The sequence below is a fragment of the Nerophis ophidion genome, linkage group LG14 (genome assembly GCF_033978795.1).
Source record: "Nerophis ophidion isolate RoL-2023_Sa linkage group LG14, RoL_Noph_v1.0, whole genome shotgun sequence".
Lineage (NCBI taxonomy): Eukaryota > Metazoa > Chordata > Actinopteri > Syngnathiformes > Syngnathidae > Nerophis > Nerophis ophidion.
In genome coordinates this window covers 55058667-55077224 of record NC_084624.1, presented here as the reverse complement: position 1 = coordinate 55077224, position 18558 = coordinate 55058667, and the positions used below count along the sequence as shown (strand labels likewise).

The window sequence follows — 18558 nt, the reverse complement described above, 5'->3', positions numbered from 1 at the left end:
ACCCAAGAAGTAGCTCTTGCTTTCAAAAAGGTTGCTGACCCCTGCATTAGGCCTTTAAATGAATACATATGTTTTTTCCCCCTCATCATTTCCATTGTTCATATAGTTTTGAAAAAGCTCCAGAGAGCCACTAGGGCGGCGCTAAAGAGCCGCGGGGTGACGAGCCCTGATGTAGCCTCATATTTCTTAACTTTGAACGCCCTTCCCATCTGGGGATGGGTACACCATATGGCTTGTTCTGCACTCTTTGGACCAGTGGTCCCCAACCACCGGGCCGCAGAATAATTTTTTATTTTTTATTTAAAAATATATATATATACATTTTTTTTTAATAAAATCAACATAAAAAGCACAATATACACTTACAATTAGTGCACCAACCACAAAAACCTCCCTTTTTCATGACAAAAATGTCCCTTTTTCGTGACAAAGAAAATTAAAAAAAAAGATAATTCCCCCCCTCCCCCGGGCCGCGGGACAAATTATTATGCGTTGAGCGGTCCGGATACAAAAAGGTTGGGGACCACTGGTTTAGACCAGGGGTGTCCAACTCATTTTGGATCGGGGCCCACATGGAGGATAATCTTCCAAGTAGGAGAACTCCTAAGCCAAAGGTAGAGCAGCCCGGTGAAGGCGGGGCCATGGCCACGTGGTTACCATGGCAACCCGGTGAAGGCGGGGCCATGGCCACACTGGAGGGCCACGTGGTTACCACGGCAACCCGAAACTATCGTAAAGTTGGTTGTTAGGGAAGAAGAAGGTCCGACAGGTAGAGCCGCTGTCGTTGTCCTTTTTTTTTGAGAGGGGAGAGAAAACAGTTAAATGGTCGAAAGAAAGGTGAAGTTTGACGTAGAAGACCTTCCCTTCCATTGGCCTCAAGATGGAGTTTGAGACGACGCCGGCTGGACGCTCGACGACGCCGAGCCGCCACGAGAAGAGTTTGGGGCTCCTCACCGTCAAGTTTGTGGGCCTGCTACAAGACGCCGAAGATGGCCTCCTGGACTTGAAAGTGGTCAGTGGGGAGTATAAAAGGGAGAGGGACGCTGGGTGTGTGTAATGCGGCTTTTACTCAACAAAGCGGGCGCACTCAGGTATATTCCGTGTTCACTCGGTGACGCCGCCATTACTCAATTGTTTAACAAGGATACCGTATTTCCTTGAATTGCCGCCCGGGCGCTGATTAATTTAAAACCTCTTCTCACTCCTGCGCTTACCAAAGGCATACAGTAAAAGTAAGCATGCGCTAATTATTTTAAAACCTCTTCTCACTCCGGCACTTACCAAAGGCATGCAGTAAAAAAGATTTAGTGTGATGTAAGCTTGGACTTTAAATCCTACTGAATAGCTCTTAATTTTCTTCCCTTCATGCGATTTTAAAATCACCAGTATTGAAATCAGCCTCCTACATTTTGAAAATGATGACAGGTGAAGTGTCACTCGTGACGTCACGACTTTGACCCGGAGGTAATACTAAGCATGCGCTAATTATTTTGCGAAGCGAGTTTGACCCGGCAGTAATTCAAGGCAGGCGCATACTATATACCCTGCGGCAATTCAAAGAAATACGGTATATTAAAAAAAAGTGTATTTCTGTCTGTCATTTCGTCGTACATTTTTACTCCTTTACGGAAGGTTTTTTCTGGAGAATAAAAGATGAAAAAAAAACACTTAATTGAACGGTTTAAAAGATGACACAATATGAAAAAAACGAAAATTAAATTTTGAAACATAGTTTATCTTCATTTTCGACTCTTTAAAATTCAACCGAAAAAAATGAAGAGAAAAACTGGCTAATTCGAATCTTTTTGAAAAAATAATTTATGGAACATCATTAGTAATTTTTCCTGATTAAGATTAATTTTAGAATTTTGATGACATGTTTTAAATAGTTTAAAATCTAATCCGCCATTACTCAATTGTTAAAAAAAGCTACCGTATTTCCTTGAATTGCCGCCCGGGCGCAAATAAATTTAAAATCTCTTCTCACTCCTGCGCTTACCAAAGGCATGCAGTAAAAGTAAGCATGCGCTAATTATTTTAAAACCTCTTCCCACTCCGGCACTTACCAAAGGCATGCAGTAAAAAAAAATTGAGTGTGATGTAAGCTTGGACCTTAAATCCTACTGAATAGCTCTTAATCTTCTTCCCTTTTATGCGATTTTAAATTACCGGTATTGAAATCAACATCCTCCATTTTGAAAATGATGACAGGTGAAGTGTCACTCGTGAGGTCACGACTTTGACCCGGCGGTAATACTAAGCATGCGCTAATTATTTTACTATTTACCCTGCGGCAATTCAAAGAAATACGGTATATTTAAAAAAAAGTGTATTTCTGTCTGTCATTTCGTCGTACATTTTTACTCCTTTACGGAAGTTTTTTTGTGGAGAATAAATGATGGAAAAAAACACTTAATTGAACGGTTTAAAAGATGACACAACACGAAAAAAAATGAAAATTAAATTTTGAAACATAGTTTATTTTCAATTTCGACCTCTTTAAAATTCAAAATTCAACCGAAAAAAATGAAGAGAAAAACTGGCTAATTCGAATCTTTTTGGAAAAATAATTTATGGAACATCATTAGTAATTTTTCCTGATTAAGATTAATTTTAGAATTTTGATGACATGTTTTAAATAGGTTAAAATCTAATCCGCCATTACTCAATTGTTAAAAAAGGTGACCGTATTTCCTTGAATTGCCGCCGGGGCGCTAATTAATTTAAAAGCTCTTCTTACTCCTGCGCTTACCAAAGGCATGCAGTAAAAGTAAGCATGCGCTAATTATTTTAAAACCTCTTCTTACTCCGGCACTTACCAAAGGCATGTAGTAAAAAAAATTGAGTGTGATGTAAGCTTGGACCTTAAATCCTACTGAATAGCTCTTAACTTTCCTCTAGTGTTAGATTTCTGTTACCATCTTCCATGTCTTAAATCAGCTGTAAAATACACTAAAAAAAAATATCTATCATCCAATGTGTTTCTCATCTCTAGGTTACCTTGTTAGGCTTCCTTATCCATTAAAATTTTGTTTTTAATATTTTTGTTGTGGGTGTTTTTTTTGGTCATTATACCCCTTGATTTCAAATAAAAAAAATGGTACAATGAACCTCAAGAGAATTGTATGAATAAATAAAAGGTTGTTTTGTTACCTGAGTATTACTGAGGGGTCTTAGAACACATCTTTTAAATAAATGTGTTTTATTTATTTTTTTAATTTGAATGATTTTATACTGAATTGACCTCACATGCCCGTCTTTGTTTGTTTTTGTACTGGATAACAAGGTAAAATGTTTGTTTTTGTACTGGATAACAAGGTAAAATGTTTGTTTTTGTACTGGATAACAAGGTAAAATGTTTGTTTTTGTACTGGATAACAAGGTAAAATGTTTGTTTTTGTACTGGATAACAAGATAAAATGTTTGTTTTTGTACTGGATAACAAGGTAAAATGTTTGTTTTTGTACTGGATAACAAGGTAAAATGTTTGTTTTTGTACTGGATAACAAGGTAAAATGTTTGTTTTTGTACTGGATAACAAGGTAAAATGTTTGTTTTTGTACTGGATAACAAGGTAAAATGTTTGTTTTTGTACTGGATAACAAGGTAAAATGTTTGTTTTTGTACTGGATAACAAGGTAAAATGTTTGTTTTTGGACTGGATAACAAGGTAAAATGTTTGTTTTTGTACTGGATAACAAGGTAAAATGTTTGTTTTTGTACTGGATAACAAGGTAAAATGTTTGTTTTTGTACTGGATAACAAGGTAAAATGTTTGTTTTTGTACTGGATAACAAGATAAAATGTTTGTTTTTGTACTGGATAACAAGGTAAAATGTTTGTTTTTGTACTGGATAACAAGGTAAAATGTTTGTTTTTGTACTGGATAACAAGGTAAAATGTTTGTTTTTGTACTGGATAACAAGGTAAAATGTTTGTTTTTGTACTGGATAACAAGGTAAAATGTTTGTTTTTGTACTGGATAACAAGATAAAATGTTTGTTTTTGTACTGGATAACAAGGTAAAATGTTTGTTTTTGTACTGGATAACAAGGTAAAATGTTTGTTTTTGTACTGGATAACAAGGTAAAATGTTTGTTTTTGTACTGGATAACAAGGTAAAATGTTTGTTTTTGTACTGGATAACAAGGTAAAATGTTTGTTTTTGTACTGGATAACAAGGTAAAATGTTTGTTTTTGTACTGGATAACAAGGTAAAATGTTTGTTTTTGTACTGGATAACAAGGTAAAATGTTTGTTTTTGTACTGGATAACAAGGTAAAATGTTTGTTTTTGTACTGGATAACAAGGTAAAATGTTTGTTTTTGTACTGGATAACAAGGTAAAATGTTTGTTTTTGTACTGGATAACAAGGTAAAATGTTTGTTTTTGTACTGGATAACAAGGTAAAATGTTTGTTTTTGTACTGGATAACAAGGTAAAATGTTTGTTTTTGTACTGGATAACAAGATAAAATGAGAATCCCCTAAAGCTGACATGATTGGGAGAGGAGCTGGCTGTCAGTTTGTTCGGTTTTGGCTCAAATTATTGCTTGATTATCTTATTTTTAAAACTGGGTCAAAACTGACCCTCACAACAACAAGGTCAAAATTTCAACCAGAGCATTTTATAATTTAGTGGGGAAAAAAAAAAAGGTTTTTTGGTTTGTTGAAATAGAGGTTCCTGACAAAGTCAAAAGGCCTTGATGCAAAAAAAACACATTTATGTGGTTCTTTTATGTGTTTAAAAACTAAAACGGGTCGGTGCCGACCCTAACGCAAGACGAAGGTTAATCTTCCCTTCATGCGATTTTAAATTACCGGTATTGAAATCAGCCTCCTCCATTTTGAAAATGATAAGAGGTGAAGTGTCACTCGTGACGTCACCAGTTTGACCCGGCGGTAATACTAAGCATGCGCTAATTATTTTGCGAAGCGAGTTTGACCCGGCAGTAATTCAAGGCAGGCACATACTATATACCCTGCGGCAATTCAAAGAAATACGGTACTTTATTTTAATGGGTTTCGTGAGCACACTAACTAAAGCAGGGGTCACCAACCTTTTTGGAAGCAAGAGCTACTTCTTGGGTACTGATTAATGCCAAGGGCTACCAGTTTGATACACACTTAAATACATTGCCAGAAATAGCCAATTTGCTCAATTTACCTTAAATAAATACATTTGTATTTATTAAAAAAAAAGGGTTTTTGTCTGTCATTCCATCATACATTTTTTTTCCTTTTACGGAAGGTTTTTTGTAGAGAATAAATGATGAAAAAAACACTTAATTGAACGGTTTAAAAGAGGAGAAAACATGAAATAAATTAAAATTAAGTTTTGAAACATAGTTTATCTTCAATTTCGACTCTTTAAAATTCAAAATTCAACCGAAAAAAAGAAGAGAAAAACTAGCTAATTCGAATCTTTTTGAAAAAGTGAAAACAAATTATTTATGCAACATCATTAGTAATTTTTCCTGATTTAAGATTATTTTTTTAATTTTGATGATGTTTTAAATAGGTTAAAATCCATCCTGCACTTTGTTAGAATATATAACAAATTGGACTAAGCTATATTTCTAACAAAGACAAATCAGTATTTCTTCTAGATTTTCCAGAACAAAATTTTTAAAAGAAATTCAAATGACTTTGAAATAAGATTTAAATTTGATTCTACAGATTTTCTAGATTTGCCAGAATATTTTTTTTTATTTTAATCATAAGTTTGAAAAAATATTTCCCAAATATTCTTCGACAAAAAAACAGAAGCTAAAATGAAGAATTCAATTAAAATGTATTTATTATTCTTTACAATAAAAAAAATACTTGAACAATGATTTTAATTGTCAGGAAAGAAGAGGAAGGAATTTAAAAGGTAAAAATGTACTGTATATGTGTTTTAAAAATCCTAAAATCATTCTTAAGGTTGTATTTTTTCTCTAATATTGTCTCTCTGAAAGTTATAAGAAGCAAAGTAAAAAAAATAAATGAATTTGTTTAAACAAGTGAAGACCAAGTCTTTAAAATATTTTCTTGGATTTTCAAATAATATTTGAGTTTTGTCTCTCTTAGAATTAAAAATGTCGAGCAAAGTGAGACCAGCTTGCTAGTAAATAAATACAACTTAAAAAAAATAGAGGCAGCTCACTGGTAAGTGCTGCTATTTGAGCTATTTTTAGAACAGGCCAGTGGGGGACTCATCTGGTCCTTACGGGCACCGCGTTGGTGACCCCTGAACTAAACCCTACAATGTTGACGGAAATAATTCGAAAAACGGTACACAGTACAAATAAAAGCCTAATCTTTGTTGAATTGAAGTGTTTAGATTGTTAAAGTGCCACTGATTACCATTGAAAGAGTAAATGAAAACCACATTTGTAGATATAATGATTGATGCTAAATTGAACTGGAAATCTCATGTGAAAAATATACAATAGATAATAACGGAAGATATGAACAAAATAAAGAGGCTGTTTTTGTCAAACCATCTTTTTAATTTGTTCATTTCTTCCATTGTTATTTATTATATATTTTTCACATGAGATTTCCAGTTCAATTTAGCATCAAATCTCATGTGAAAAATATATAACAAATAATAACAGAAGAAATGAACAACTTAAAAAGAGTCTGATTTTGTCAGACCGTAATTATTTATTATATATTTTTCACATGAGTTTCCCAGTTAATTTTATCATTTATTATTACACCCAAAAATCGAGTTTCTTCTAACCTTTCAATATCTACTATGTCTATTTGTACTTGTGTATGACTTTCCCTTCTCTTCCCAAATATCATTATTTTACTTTTACTGATATTCCAAGATGGTTTGGACACAAACAGACCATCTTGGAATCTTAGTTATTAGAAAACTAATACAAAACCTCACAATAAAGTCTGATTGAATGCTAAAAATGTTATGACAGACCGCCTTAAAAATGGAATGGAATTTTATTTTTTACTATGAACGATAAAACCCTGAATGTTGAGAACATATGCACGCCCCCCCCCCCCCCCCCCCCCATCAACATATTTTACAATCAAGCCAAATGCAATAAAAATGCAACAAACACAGCAAAATATGAACGTGAAGGGTAAAAAAACAAAAAAACATCTACGATCTGATATATTTGATGTATCACTAAGCTTTAATACTTAAAGATCTCCTTCCACGTCTGTCCCTGACACCCACATTTCAGGCTCTGGAAACACTCTGTGGAAACGCTCCCCACCCACACTGCTTGGTGCCTCGTCTGACCTGCTGTGACCTAGATTTCCATAGTAACTAGTAGGGTTGTACGGTATATGAGTATTAGTATAGTACTGCAATACTATTGAATCATAGATTTTTTTTGTTAAAATAAAGCCAATAATGCAATTTTTTCTAGTCCCCTTTATGTAGAAAAGTACCAAAGTATAAAAATAATATTGGTATCAGGACAACACTAGTCATTAAAATGTCATGCAAAAGTGCAGATTCCAACCATTGAAGTACTTTGTCCAGTCCATAGTGGATCTAACATAATAGTGAAAGTCCAGTCCATAGTGGATCTAACATAATAGTGAGAGTCCAGTCCATAGTGGATCTAACATAATAGTGAAAGTCCAGTCCATAGTGGATCTAACATAATAGTGTGAGAGTCCAGTCCATAGTGGATTTAACATAATAGTGAGAGTCCAGTCCATAGTGGATCTAACATAATAGTGTGAGAGTACAGTCCATAGTGGATCTAACATAATAGTGTGAGAGTACAGTCCGTAGTGGATCTAACATAATAGTGTGAGAGTCCAGTCCATAGTAGATCTAACATAATAGTGTGAGAGTCCAGTCCATAGTAGATCTAACATAATAGTGAAAGTCCAGTCCATAGTGGATCTAACATAATAGTGAAAGTCCAGTCCATAGTGGATCTAACATAATAGTGTGAGAGTCCAGTCCATAGTGGATTTAACATAATAGTGAGAGTCCAGTCCATAGTGGATCTAACATAATAGTGTGAGAGTCCAGTCCATAGTGGATCTAACATAATAGTGTGAGAGTACAGTCCGTAGTGGATCTAACATAATAGTGTGAGAGTCCAGTCCATAGTAGATCTAACATAATAGTGTGAGAGTCCAGTCCATAGTGGATCTAACATAATAGTGTGAGAGTCCAGTCCATAGTGGATCTAACATAATAGTGAAAGTCCAGTCCATAGTGGATCTAACATAATAGTGAAAGTCCAATCCATAGTGGATCTAACATAATAGTGTGAGAGTCCAGTCCATAGTGGATTTAACATAATAGTGAGAGTCCAGTCCATAGTGGATCTAACATAATAGTGTGAGAGTCCAGTCCATAGTGGATCTAACATAATAGTGTGAGAGTACAGTCCGTAGTGGATCTAACATAATAGTGTGAGAGTCCAGTCCATAGTAGATCTAACATAATAGTGAGAGTCCAGTCCATAGTGGATCTAACATAATAGTGTGAGAGTACAGTCCATAGTGGATCTAACATAATAGTGTGAGAGTCCAGTCCATAGTGGATTTAACATAATAGTGAGAGTCCAGTCCATAGTGGATCTAACATAATAGTGAAAGTCCAGTCCATAGTGGATCTAACATAATAGTGTGAGAGTCCAGTCCATAGTGGATCTAACATAATAGTGTGAGAGTCCAGTCCATAGTGGATCTAACATAATAGTGAAAGTCCAGTCCATAGTGGATCTAATATAATAGTGAAAGTCCAGTCCATAGTGGATCTAACATAATAGTGTGAGAGTCCAGTCCATAGTGGATTTAACATAATAGTGAGAGTCCAGTCCATAGTGGATCTAACATAATAGTGTGAGAGTCCAGTCCATAGTGGATCTAACATAATAGTGTGAGAGTACAGTCCGTAGTGGATCTAACATAATAGTGTGAGAGTCCAGTCCATAGTAGATCTAACATAATAGTGTGAGAGTCCAGTCCATAGTGGATCTAACATAATAGTGTGAGAGTCCAGTCCATAGTGGATCTAACATAATAGTGAAAGTCCAGTCCATAGTGGATCTAACATAATAGTGAAAGTCCAATCCATAGTGGATCTAACATAATAGTGTGAGAGTCCAGTCCATAGTGGATTTAACATAATAGTGAGAGTCCAGTCCATAGTGGATCTAACATAATAGTGTGAGAGTCCAGTCCATAGTGGATCTAACATAATAGTGTGAGAGTACAGTCCGTAGTGGATCTAACATAATAGTGTGAGAGTCCAGTCCATAGTAGATCTAACATAATAGTGAGAGTCCAGTCCATAGTGGATCTAACATAATAGTGTGAGAGTACAGTCCATAGTGGATCTAACATAATAGTGTGAGAGTCCAGTCCATAGTGGATTTAACATAATAGTGAGAGTCCAGTCCATAGTGGATCTAACATAATAGTGAGAGTCCAGTCCATAGTGGATCTAACATAATAGTGTGAGAGTCCAGTCCATAGTGGATCTAACATAATAGTGATAGTCCAGTCCATAGTGGATCTAACATAATAGTGTGAGAGTCCAGTCCATAGTGGATCTAACATAATAGTGAGAGTCCAGTCCATAGTGGATCTAACATAATAGTGAGAGTCCAGTCCATAGTGGATCTAACATAATAGTGTGAGAGTCCAGTCCATAGTGGATCTAACATAATAGTGATAGTCCAGTCCATAGTGGATCTAACATAATAGTGTGAGAGTCCAGTCCATAGTGGATCTAACATAATAGTGAGAGTCCAGTCCATAGTAGATCTAACATAATAGCGTGAGAGTCCAGTCCATAGTAGATCTAACATAATAGTGTGAGAGTCCAGTCCATAGTGGATCTAACATAATAGAGTGAGAGTCCAGTCCATAATGGATCTAACATAATAGTGTGAGAGTCCAGTCCATAGTGGATCTAACATAATAGTGTGAGAGTCCAGTCCATAGTGGATCTAACATAATAGTGTGAGAGTCCAGTCCATAGTGGATCTAACATAATAGTGTGAGAGTCCAGTCCATAGTAGATCTAACATAATAGTGTGAGAGTCCAGTCCATAGTGGCTCTAACATAATAGTGTGAGAGTCCAGTCCATAGTGGATCCACAATAATAGTGACAGTCCAGTCCATAGTGGTTCTAACATAATAGTGTGAGAGTCCAGTCCATAGTGGCTCTAACATAATAGTGAGAATCCAGTCCATAGTAGATCTAACATAATAGTGTGAGAGTCCAGTCCATAGTGGATCTAATATAATAGTGAGAGTCTAGTCCATAGTGGATCTAATATAATAGTTTGAGAGTCTGGTCCATAGTGGATCTAACATAATAATGTGAGAGTCCAGTCCATAGTGGATCTAACATAATAATGTGAGAGTCCAGTCCATAGTGGATCTAACATAATAGTGAGAGTCCAGTCCATAGTGGGGCCAGCAAGAGACCATCCTGAGCGTAGACAGGTCAGCAACGCAGAAATGTCCCCAACCAATGCTCAGGCAAGCGTTCCACCCCGGGTCCCGACTCTGGACAGCCAGCACTTCATCCATGGCCACTTGACCTGTGCCCCCCCCCTCCATGAGGGAGAGTGGAGAGGGGTCAGAGGAGAAAAGAAAACTGGTCCATAAAGGGGGTCTATTTAAAGGCTAGAGTATACAAATGAGTTTTAAGATGGGACTTAAATGCTTCTACTGAGGTAGCATCTCTAACTGTTACTGGAAGAGCATACCAGAGTACTGGAGCCCCAATAGAAAAGACTCTATAGCCCACATACTTTTTTTGGGCTCTGGGAATCACTAATAAGCCAGAGTTCTTTGAACGCTGATTTCTTGCCGGGACATATGGTACAATACAATCTGCAAGATAGGCTAGAGCTAAACCGTGTAGTATTTTATACGTAAGATTTCTTACTTACTCTTTCTACTTTCTTAATTTTTTTTTCTCCTCTTGAGCGCCAACGTTTGCTCGTGTTACTCCAGACCACCCCTCGCCCCCACCCCACCCCTTTTAATTTCCCGCCCCAGGTAGTATTGAGCAGTAATCACACGTCTGCATGTACTCCGTTATATACTATTGTGTCATTTAAATCTTTTTAGAGACAATTTCCTTTTCCATCAACAGGCCGCAGACAGCTTGGCCGTGAGACAGAAAAGACGCATATACGACATCACCAATGTGCTGGAAGGAGTGGGGTTGATTGAGAAGAAAAACAAAAATGTCATCCGTTGGAGGTTGGTTCAGAACATGTCTTTTTTTTTTCTATGTAATGTGACAGATTCAGCAATTGTGGTAAAACTTTGTAAGGAGGGAGAACAAGCGGAGTCAGACCCAGGAAGTGCTTGATCAGGTGAAGGTTCTGAAAGCCCAGATCTCTGCGCTAGAGGCCCAAGAGAAAGAACTGGACAACCAGAAGATGTGGCTTGAGGAGACTACTGAGTGCTTGAAACACGATCCAGTCACCAGCAAATATCCTTGCATGCTCGTGACTTCATGTTGAAAATTCTCTTGTGCCACATCTCTGCAATAGTGTGTAAAAACTATCATTTTCCCAATTTATACTAAGTACATTTTTGCTTGAGTTGGGATCGCAATCAACTTCAGTTCATTGATTTCTCAAAGTGTGCCGCACAGGATGTTATGGAAGGATTAGCAATTTGACAAAAATGAAGAAAAAGTTAAAAAAAATGTTAGTAAAAACCTACCAGAAAACCATTGGTTATTTAACAAAAGCAGGTAAAAAGAGCCAGTGACGAGTTTTCAAGTAGGAAAATAAGATTTGGAATGTAGGAAAGCTGTTTTTTGTTCTGAGGGAAGACATCCTCCAAAACCAGGCATTGACAATTACTCATGGACTCAATATTAGAAGGCCTTGTGATGGAGTCATTTTTTGTGTGGATATCTCACTCTCAACGTCTTTTGGGGACGATAATAATAATAATTAAAGCTGCAAGCAACAAAGGACGGGACCACCTTTCGCTGGTGTTTCCTGCCTTTACCCATTCGACATATCTTTACCTGCACATTACCTACCTTCCCTGCATCCTGGGGTCACACTGGTGCTTCTTTCTTTCACCCATACACGCTGGTGCTTCCTGCCATCACCCAGACAACATATCTTTACCTGCACATTACCTACCTGGTGCTTCCTTCTTTCACCCAGTCAACCTAGCTTTGCCCACACAGTACCTACCTTCTCTGCATTGTGTGGTCACGCTGGTGCTTCTTTCTTTCACCCAGTCAACATAGCTTTGCCCACACAGTACCTACCTTCTCTGCATTGTGTGGTCTCGCTGGTGATTCCTGCTTTTAAGCGGCCATCTTGACACGGCAGCAGCATCAGCGTAACTGTTCTTTAAAGGCTCGTAAAATCAAAACCGGAGCAGTTAGAAAAACTCTTTGCGCAACTTTTAATCAAAAGAGTTCAATCTCTTTCCTGTGCGAGTTTGAAGCCGACACAGCAAACGTGCTCAGAGAGGAGATAATGTTTGAAAAAAGGGGACAGGTTTTTACAAAACTTTTGTTTTGAAGGGGTAATTGCAACCTTCATGTTGATTTTTGCTGAAGGATGTCAGTTAATGAAATGTAGGTCTAAGTGAGACCTACATGGAGGTTTTTGTTTCATATGTCTATGACATTCCTACCGGAAGTTACAAGCAGTTTTCTTCCCAAGAGCAGTTTTGTCAGTGTTTTATTCCTAGGGGGTGCTAGAGCGCAATTTTGAGTTTTGGGGTTTGTTTATTTTTATTAGATTGCAATTTTCACCAGTCCTGATGTGTGTGTCCAGTTTGGTGAGTCTTGAAGCATTTTAAGGGGGTCAAATTACAGCTCAAAGAGGCAAAAATTAAATTTTTTAGGAAACTTTTGTTTTGAAGGGGTGTTTGCCAACTTCCTGTTTAATTTTGCTGAAGGATGTCATTTTATGAAATGTAGGTCTAAGTCAGACTTACATAGAAGTTTTTGTTTCATGTCTCTACGACATTCCTAACAAAAGTTACAAGCAGTTTAGTATGTATTTTTTCCTAGGGGGCGCTACAGCGCAATTTTGAGTTTTGGGGTTTGTTTTTTTTATTATATGGCAATTTTCGCCAGTCCTGATGTGTGTGTGTAAAATTTGGTGAGTTTTGAAGCATGTAACGGGGTCAAATTACAGCTCAAAGAGGCGGCGGTATAATAATAATAAAACCTTAGAAATACAATAGGGTTCTCTGTCCCAAAGGGACATTCGGTCCCTAATAAGAATGAATTACATTTTTAACGCACTTTACATTTGTTAAAATCTCAAAGTGCTACAAAGTATAAAAATAATACAAAAATAAAAATAGAAAGTTAGAATATATAATACAAATTTAAAATGGAAATTAAATCATGAAAAACACTAGATAAAACATAAACATCGATAAAAATAGAAATGAAAGCACTGGATAAAACCGATAAGCAAGCAGTGTGTTTAAAAACAAGAAGGCAGTGAAATGAGATAGAAGCTGTGCTAAAAAGGTGGGTTTTTAGTCCCTTCTCTTAAAACGGTCGACCGACTGTGGTGCTCTAAGATGGTCGGGGAGAACGCTCCAGAGTTCGGGAGCAATGGAGCAGAAAGCTCGGCGGCCCATAGATTGTAACTTTGTCCTGATGGGTTTGAGGAGCGCAGGTTGAGCAGAAATGAGGTCCTTGAGGTAGGAGGGGGCGTTGCCGTTGATGCATTGTTGAGTTAGCATAGTGGTTCTCAAATGGGGTACGTGTACCCCTGGGGGTACTTGAAGGTATGCCAAGGGGTACGTGAGATTTTAAAAAAATATTCTAAAAATAGCAACAATTCAAAAATCCTTTATAAATATATTTATTGAATAATACTTCAACAAAATATGAATGTAAGTTCATAAACTGTGAAAAGAAATGCAACAATGCAATATTAAGTGTTGACAGCAAGATTTTTTGTGGACATGTTCCATAAATATTGATGTTAATAATTTCTTTTTTTGTGAAGAAATGTTTAGAATTAAGTTCATGAATCCCGATTGATCTCCATTACAATCCCTAAAGATGGTACTTTAAGTTGATGATTATCTATGTGTAGAAATCTTTATTTATAATTGAATCACTCGTTTATTTTTCAACAAGTTTTTAGTTATTTGCATATATTTTTTTCCAAATAGTTCAAGAAAGACCACTACGAATGAGCAATATTTGCAAATTCAATGAATCAGAAACCGATGACATAATGCTGTATTTTACTTCTTTATCTCTTTTTTTCAACCAAAAATGCTTTGCTCTGATTAGGGGGTACTTGAATTAAAAAAATGTTCACAGGGGGTACATCACTGAACAAAGGTTGAGAACCACCGAGTTAGCAGGTTACGTATTTTTCGGACTATAAGTCGCAGTTTTTTTCATAGTTTGGCCGGTGCGACTTATACTCGGGAGCGACTTATGTGTGAAATTCTTAACACATTACCGTAAAATATCAAATAATATTATTTAGCTCATTCACGTAAGAGAGTAGACGTATAAGATTTCATGGGAGTTAGCGATTAGGAGTGACAGATTGTTTGGTAAAGGTATAGCATGTTCTATATGTTATAGTTATTTGAATGACTCTTACCATAATATGTTAGGTTAACATAGCAGTTGCTTATTTATGCCTCATATAACCTACACTTATTCAGCCTGTTGTTCACTATTCTTTATTTTAAATTGCCTTTCAAATGTCTATTCTTGGTGTTGGGTTTTATCAAATAAATTTCCCCAAAAAATGCGACTTTTACTCCAGTGCGATTTATATATGTTTTTTTCCTTCTTTATTATGCATTTTCGGCAGGTGCGACTTATACGCTGAAAAATACGGTAATCTTAGATTGGGTCCGAGATGCAATAGGGAGCCAGTAGAGTGATTTAAAGATGGGTGTGATATGATCACGCATGCACACTATCGTCAAGATCCTCGCTGCGCCGTTTTGAATGTACTGGAGCGTTTTTTATGCTCCTTTTGGGGACCCGGACGAGAAGTACGTTGCAGTAATCAAGCCTGGAAGTGAAGGCCTCCCGCATGATCCTCTTAACACCATTTGCTCAGAGAATAAACATGATGAGTGGGTTATGACTATAATTGCTGTTGTTAGCCAGGCTAATCCCAAATCGCACACCGTTCCCAGTCTTGTTTTTCCAGTTTATTGTCCTCAGTGTCACCCTGGTTAGTAATCCTTTTTCTTAACACCCTCCCCACTTATAAATTTGTGACGCATGAGGACATCTGCAATGCTTTCCGCGGCAGCACTGTTCTGGCGGTTGTGGCTCCACCTGAGACTCAGCTGGAGGTGTTGTTGCCTCCAAAGGTCGGTCCTTTCAAGAACACACTTTTTTACTTCATTTGCCTTTGCTGATATCTGCTTTCTGCTTTTCTGGGCAAGACTGGTCAGACGAACTACCAGGTGAACCTACGCAGCAAGGTCGCACCCATCAAGGTCTTGCTCATCAACAGGGACTCGGACTGCACTCTGCCCGTGGTGTTCCCCGTGCCCCCCAGTGATGAGCTCTACCACATGCTGACCACACCCTGTCCATCTCTCAGCCCTGACCGACGCCACTTCTGGACACCCGCGTACTCCTCCAGGTCCAGCACCACCACCTCCTGCAGCCAGGACTCACTCACCTCAGACCACCAGATGGTGCTGCCAGATCACGATGACGTGTTGACGCCCTTGTCCTCCCCACCAGATGGACACATGGGTAAGGGTATTGTGTGGGGCCTAGATGAGAGGCGAGCAGGATAAACCAGTCCATTCACAGTGTCACTTTCAGTTCCGGAGTCAGGATCATTGTCTCGCCATTAACCTGAGCGAATGTTCCAGGTGTCCCCGTGTGCTGAAAGGAGCTCCTGCTTTGCTAATCATTCTTGTCACTGCAGGGTGTCCCTATCAGCCAGCCTCAGTCTGTGGGGTTGAGCAGATGGACATGTCTGGCCCAGAGTTCCAGTCTATGCTGGACGTAAGCAGCCTGCTGAGGCACAACGCCATGAAGGTGGACAAAGAAGGTAGGACTCCGCTCTCTCAGAAGGTTGTCAAGCCAGTCAACACTTCTGATCAATTTGTCTTGTTTTACATTGAAATCTTGAATGTCAACCTATGATGTGTTAGTATTTGAAAGCAATTATTCCTGAAGGAAATAATAATCTGTTCCAGGATTAATGAAAACTAATTGTACGGGCCTTTTTTTAATTTAACATCTTGACCATCATAACAGGCATGGTGTGTGAACAATAAGTTCACCGCTGCAATATTAATAAATTAACTCATCACTCTTAACTCATTGATAACAAGGAAATGCTAGTTTCCCTTAACGGCACTGTGTTTGACAAAACTTGAAAAAGAACTGTCTCAGGCAGGGGTGTCTAACGTACAGCCCGAGTGCCGGATCAGGTCGGCGAACAGGTTTTCGCCCTGCACGTGGGATGAGTTTGCTAAGTTTAAAAATTAATCTGAAATTTTTGAATGAAAGAAACCGCTGTTCTAATTGTGTCCACTGGATGTCACAACAGCAATTATTTGTATCTTTGTAGATGATGCCAAACCCCATGTTAGTGCACCAGTCGAGGAAAGTGATCAAACTACGTAAATAACATCCTGTAATTTGATTTTGATATTTTTTTCTTATCTTGATAGATTGAAAATTAACACCATGAATGAACATATTTACATAATTTATTCAGAAAATATTAATGACATATACATTATTAAATGCAAGTGTAGAAAAACCCAACAACATTATGATTTGTACATTTTCAGAATGTGCTTGTTCTATTTTTAAACAAAGAAAACACTCTAAAGTTTTCTTTATTTTTAAGTTATCGTGCCGTGATTTTACCAGTCCGGCCCACTTGGGAGTAGTTTGACACCCCTGGTCTAAGGTAAACTTATTGAAGATAAAATTATCTGCGACTACGAAGTAACTACGGATAATGCGATTATTCGCGATTAATCCAATCCAAACCACTTTATCTGTTTAGCACATTCAAACAACAGAAATGTTTCCAAAGTGCTGCACAACAATTTTAAAAACAATATTCAAATATTTTCCTTAGCTCCACCAATGACTGAATAAAAAATAAAAACAATATAAAAATAAACATGATTAAAAACAAATTTAAAGGGTAAAACCAATTAATACAATAAATCAAAATCAAAAATAACACAGAGGACCACACAACTCACTTAAAATATTTTAATGGTTTGACAGCCATAGTTTAAACCAGGGGTCGGGAACCTTTTTGGCTTAGAGAGCTATGAAATCCAAATATTGTAAAATGTATTTCCGTAAAGCCATATAATATTTTTTCTAACACTTAATACAATGCGTGCATTTTTAAGTAAGACAAACATTTTTAGAGTATAATATGTCTCTTATTCTTTTTAATAACATTGTTATTCTGATTCTTTTTAATAACATTGTTATTCTGAAGCTAACCAATTATAAAAATGAATACTTCTTTCCATTGATGTGACCCTCCTGTACCCCGAAGGACAGCTGGGGTTGGCTGAGCCACTCGCAACCTTGAACAGATGCGGTAGAAAAAGGATGGATGGAATAAAATGCATGAGAATGTTTTATTATTTCAACGTTATTTTTAACACTGTCATTTCCAGCGGAATTATTCATTACTTATCGTGTTAAGCAATGTCAGCTAAGCTTTATCTGAGAGCCAGATACAGTCGTCAAGAGAGCCACATCTGGCTTGTGAGCCATAGGTTCCCTACCCCTGGTTTAAACTGTAATGCCCTCAAATAAATATACATTTGGGGCATTGTGGGTAGAGCGGCCGTGCCAGAAACCGGAGGGTTCCCCGCCTTTTTCCATCCAAATCGCTGCCGTAGTGTCCTTGGGCAGGGCACTTCACCCTTGTCCCCAGTGCCGCTCACACTGGTGAATGAATGATAAATAATAGGTGGTGATCGTAGGGGTCGTAGGTTCAAACTGGCAGCCACGCTTCCGTCAGTTTACCCCAGGGCAGCTGTGGCTATGATAGTAGCTTACCACCACCAGGTGTGAATGAATGATGGCTTCTCACTTCTCTGTGTTAGCGCTTTGAATATATAGAGAAGCGCTATACAAATCTAATCCATTATTATTCTTAAACACACAAGTGTGCATTTTACAATACAATGTTTAAATCCTATACTCATAGGTACTCAGTACGCACACACACCTGCACACCCTGAAGGAAATGTTTACATGTGTTCACCCAGTCCACTAAATCCTTCAACATTTTAGTCCACTATCATTACACAAATGCAAATATAAAGGACCATGCATCTTTGAAGTGGTCTTCAGACTGCTTGTGTTTAGGTGTAGGTTTAGACTACCGCGACCCACTTCTTAGCTGCAGTACTTACAAAATAGTGCTGCTCGGATCCTGATGAAAGTCCGAGGACAAAGCTCCGAATTATGCGACACCAGTCTCGCAGTCTGTGGAATGCTCTCCCTGACCACCTGAGGGTGCCACAGACTGTGAATGATTTTAAAAATGCTTAAAAACCCTTGATGAAGTTGGGAGAGTGGCCGTGCCAGCAATCTGAGGGTTACTGGTTCACTCC

General features: G+C 37.7%; 1 protein-coding gene across 2 annotated transcripts in view; it reads left to right on the top strand.

Moving 5' to 3' along the window:
* Window positions 1-650: 650 nt before the first annotated feature.
* Window positions 651-18558, top strand: part of LOC133568887 (transcription factor E2F5-like) — a 65296-nt gene continuing 47388 nt past the window's right edge. Inside the window, exons 1-6 of one of the 2 annotated variants that reach the window (XR_009809688.1) lie at window positions 651-1012; window positions 11099-11208; window positions 11282-11443; window positions 15195-15303; window positions 15379-15697; window positions 15876-16001. Coding sequence is in view for 1 of the 2 variants with exons in the window: in XM_061921079.1 (XP_061777063.1) it covers window positions 881-1012; window positions 11099-11208; window positions 11282-11443; window positions 15195-15303; window positions 15379-15697; window positions 15876-16001 (958 nt within the window). In the remaining variant the exon portion in view is untranslated. The remainder of the gene's footprint in view (window positions 1013-11098; window positions 11209-11281; window positions 11444-15194; window positions 15304-15378; window positions 15698-15875; window positions 16002-18558) is intronic. The other variant, XM_061921079.1, reaches the window with a different exon arrangement.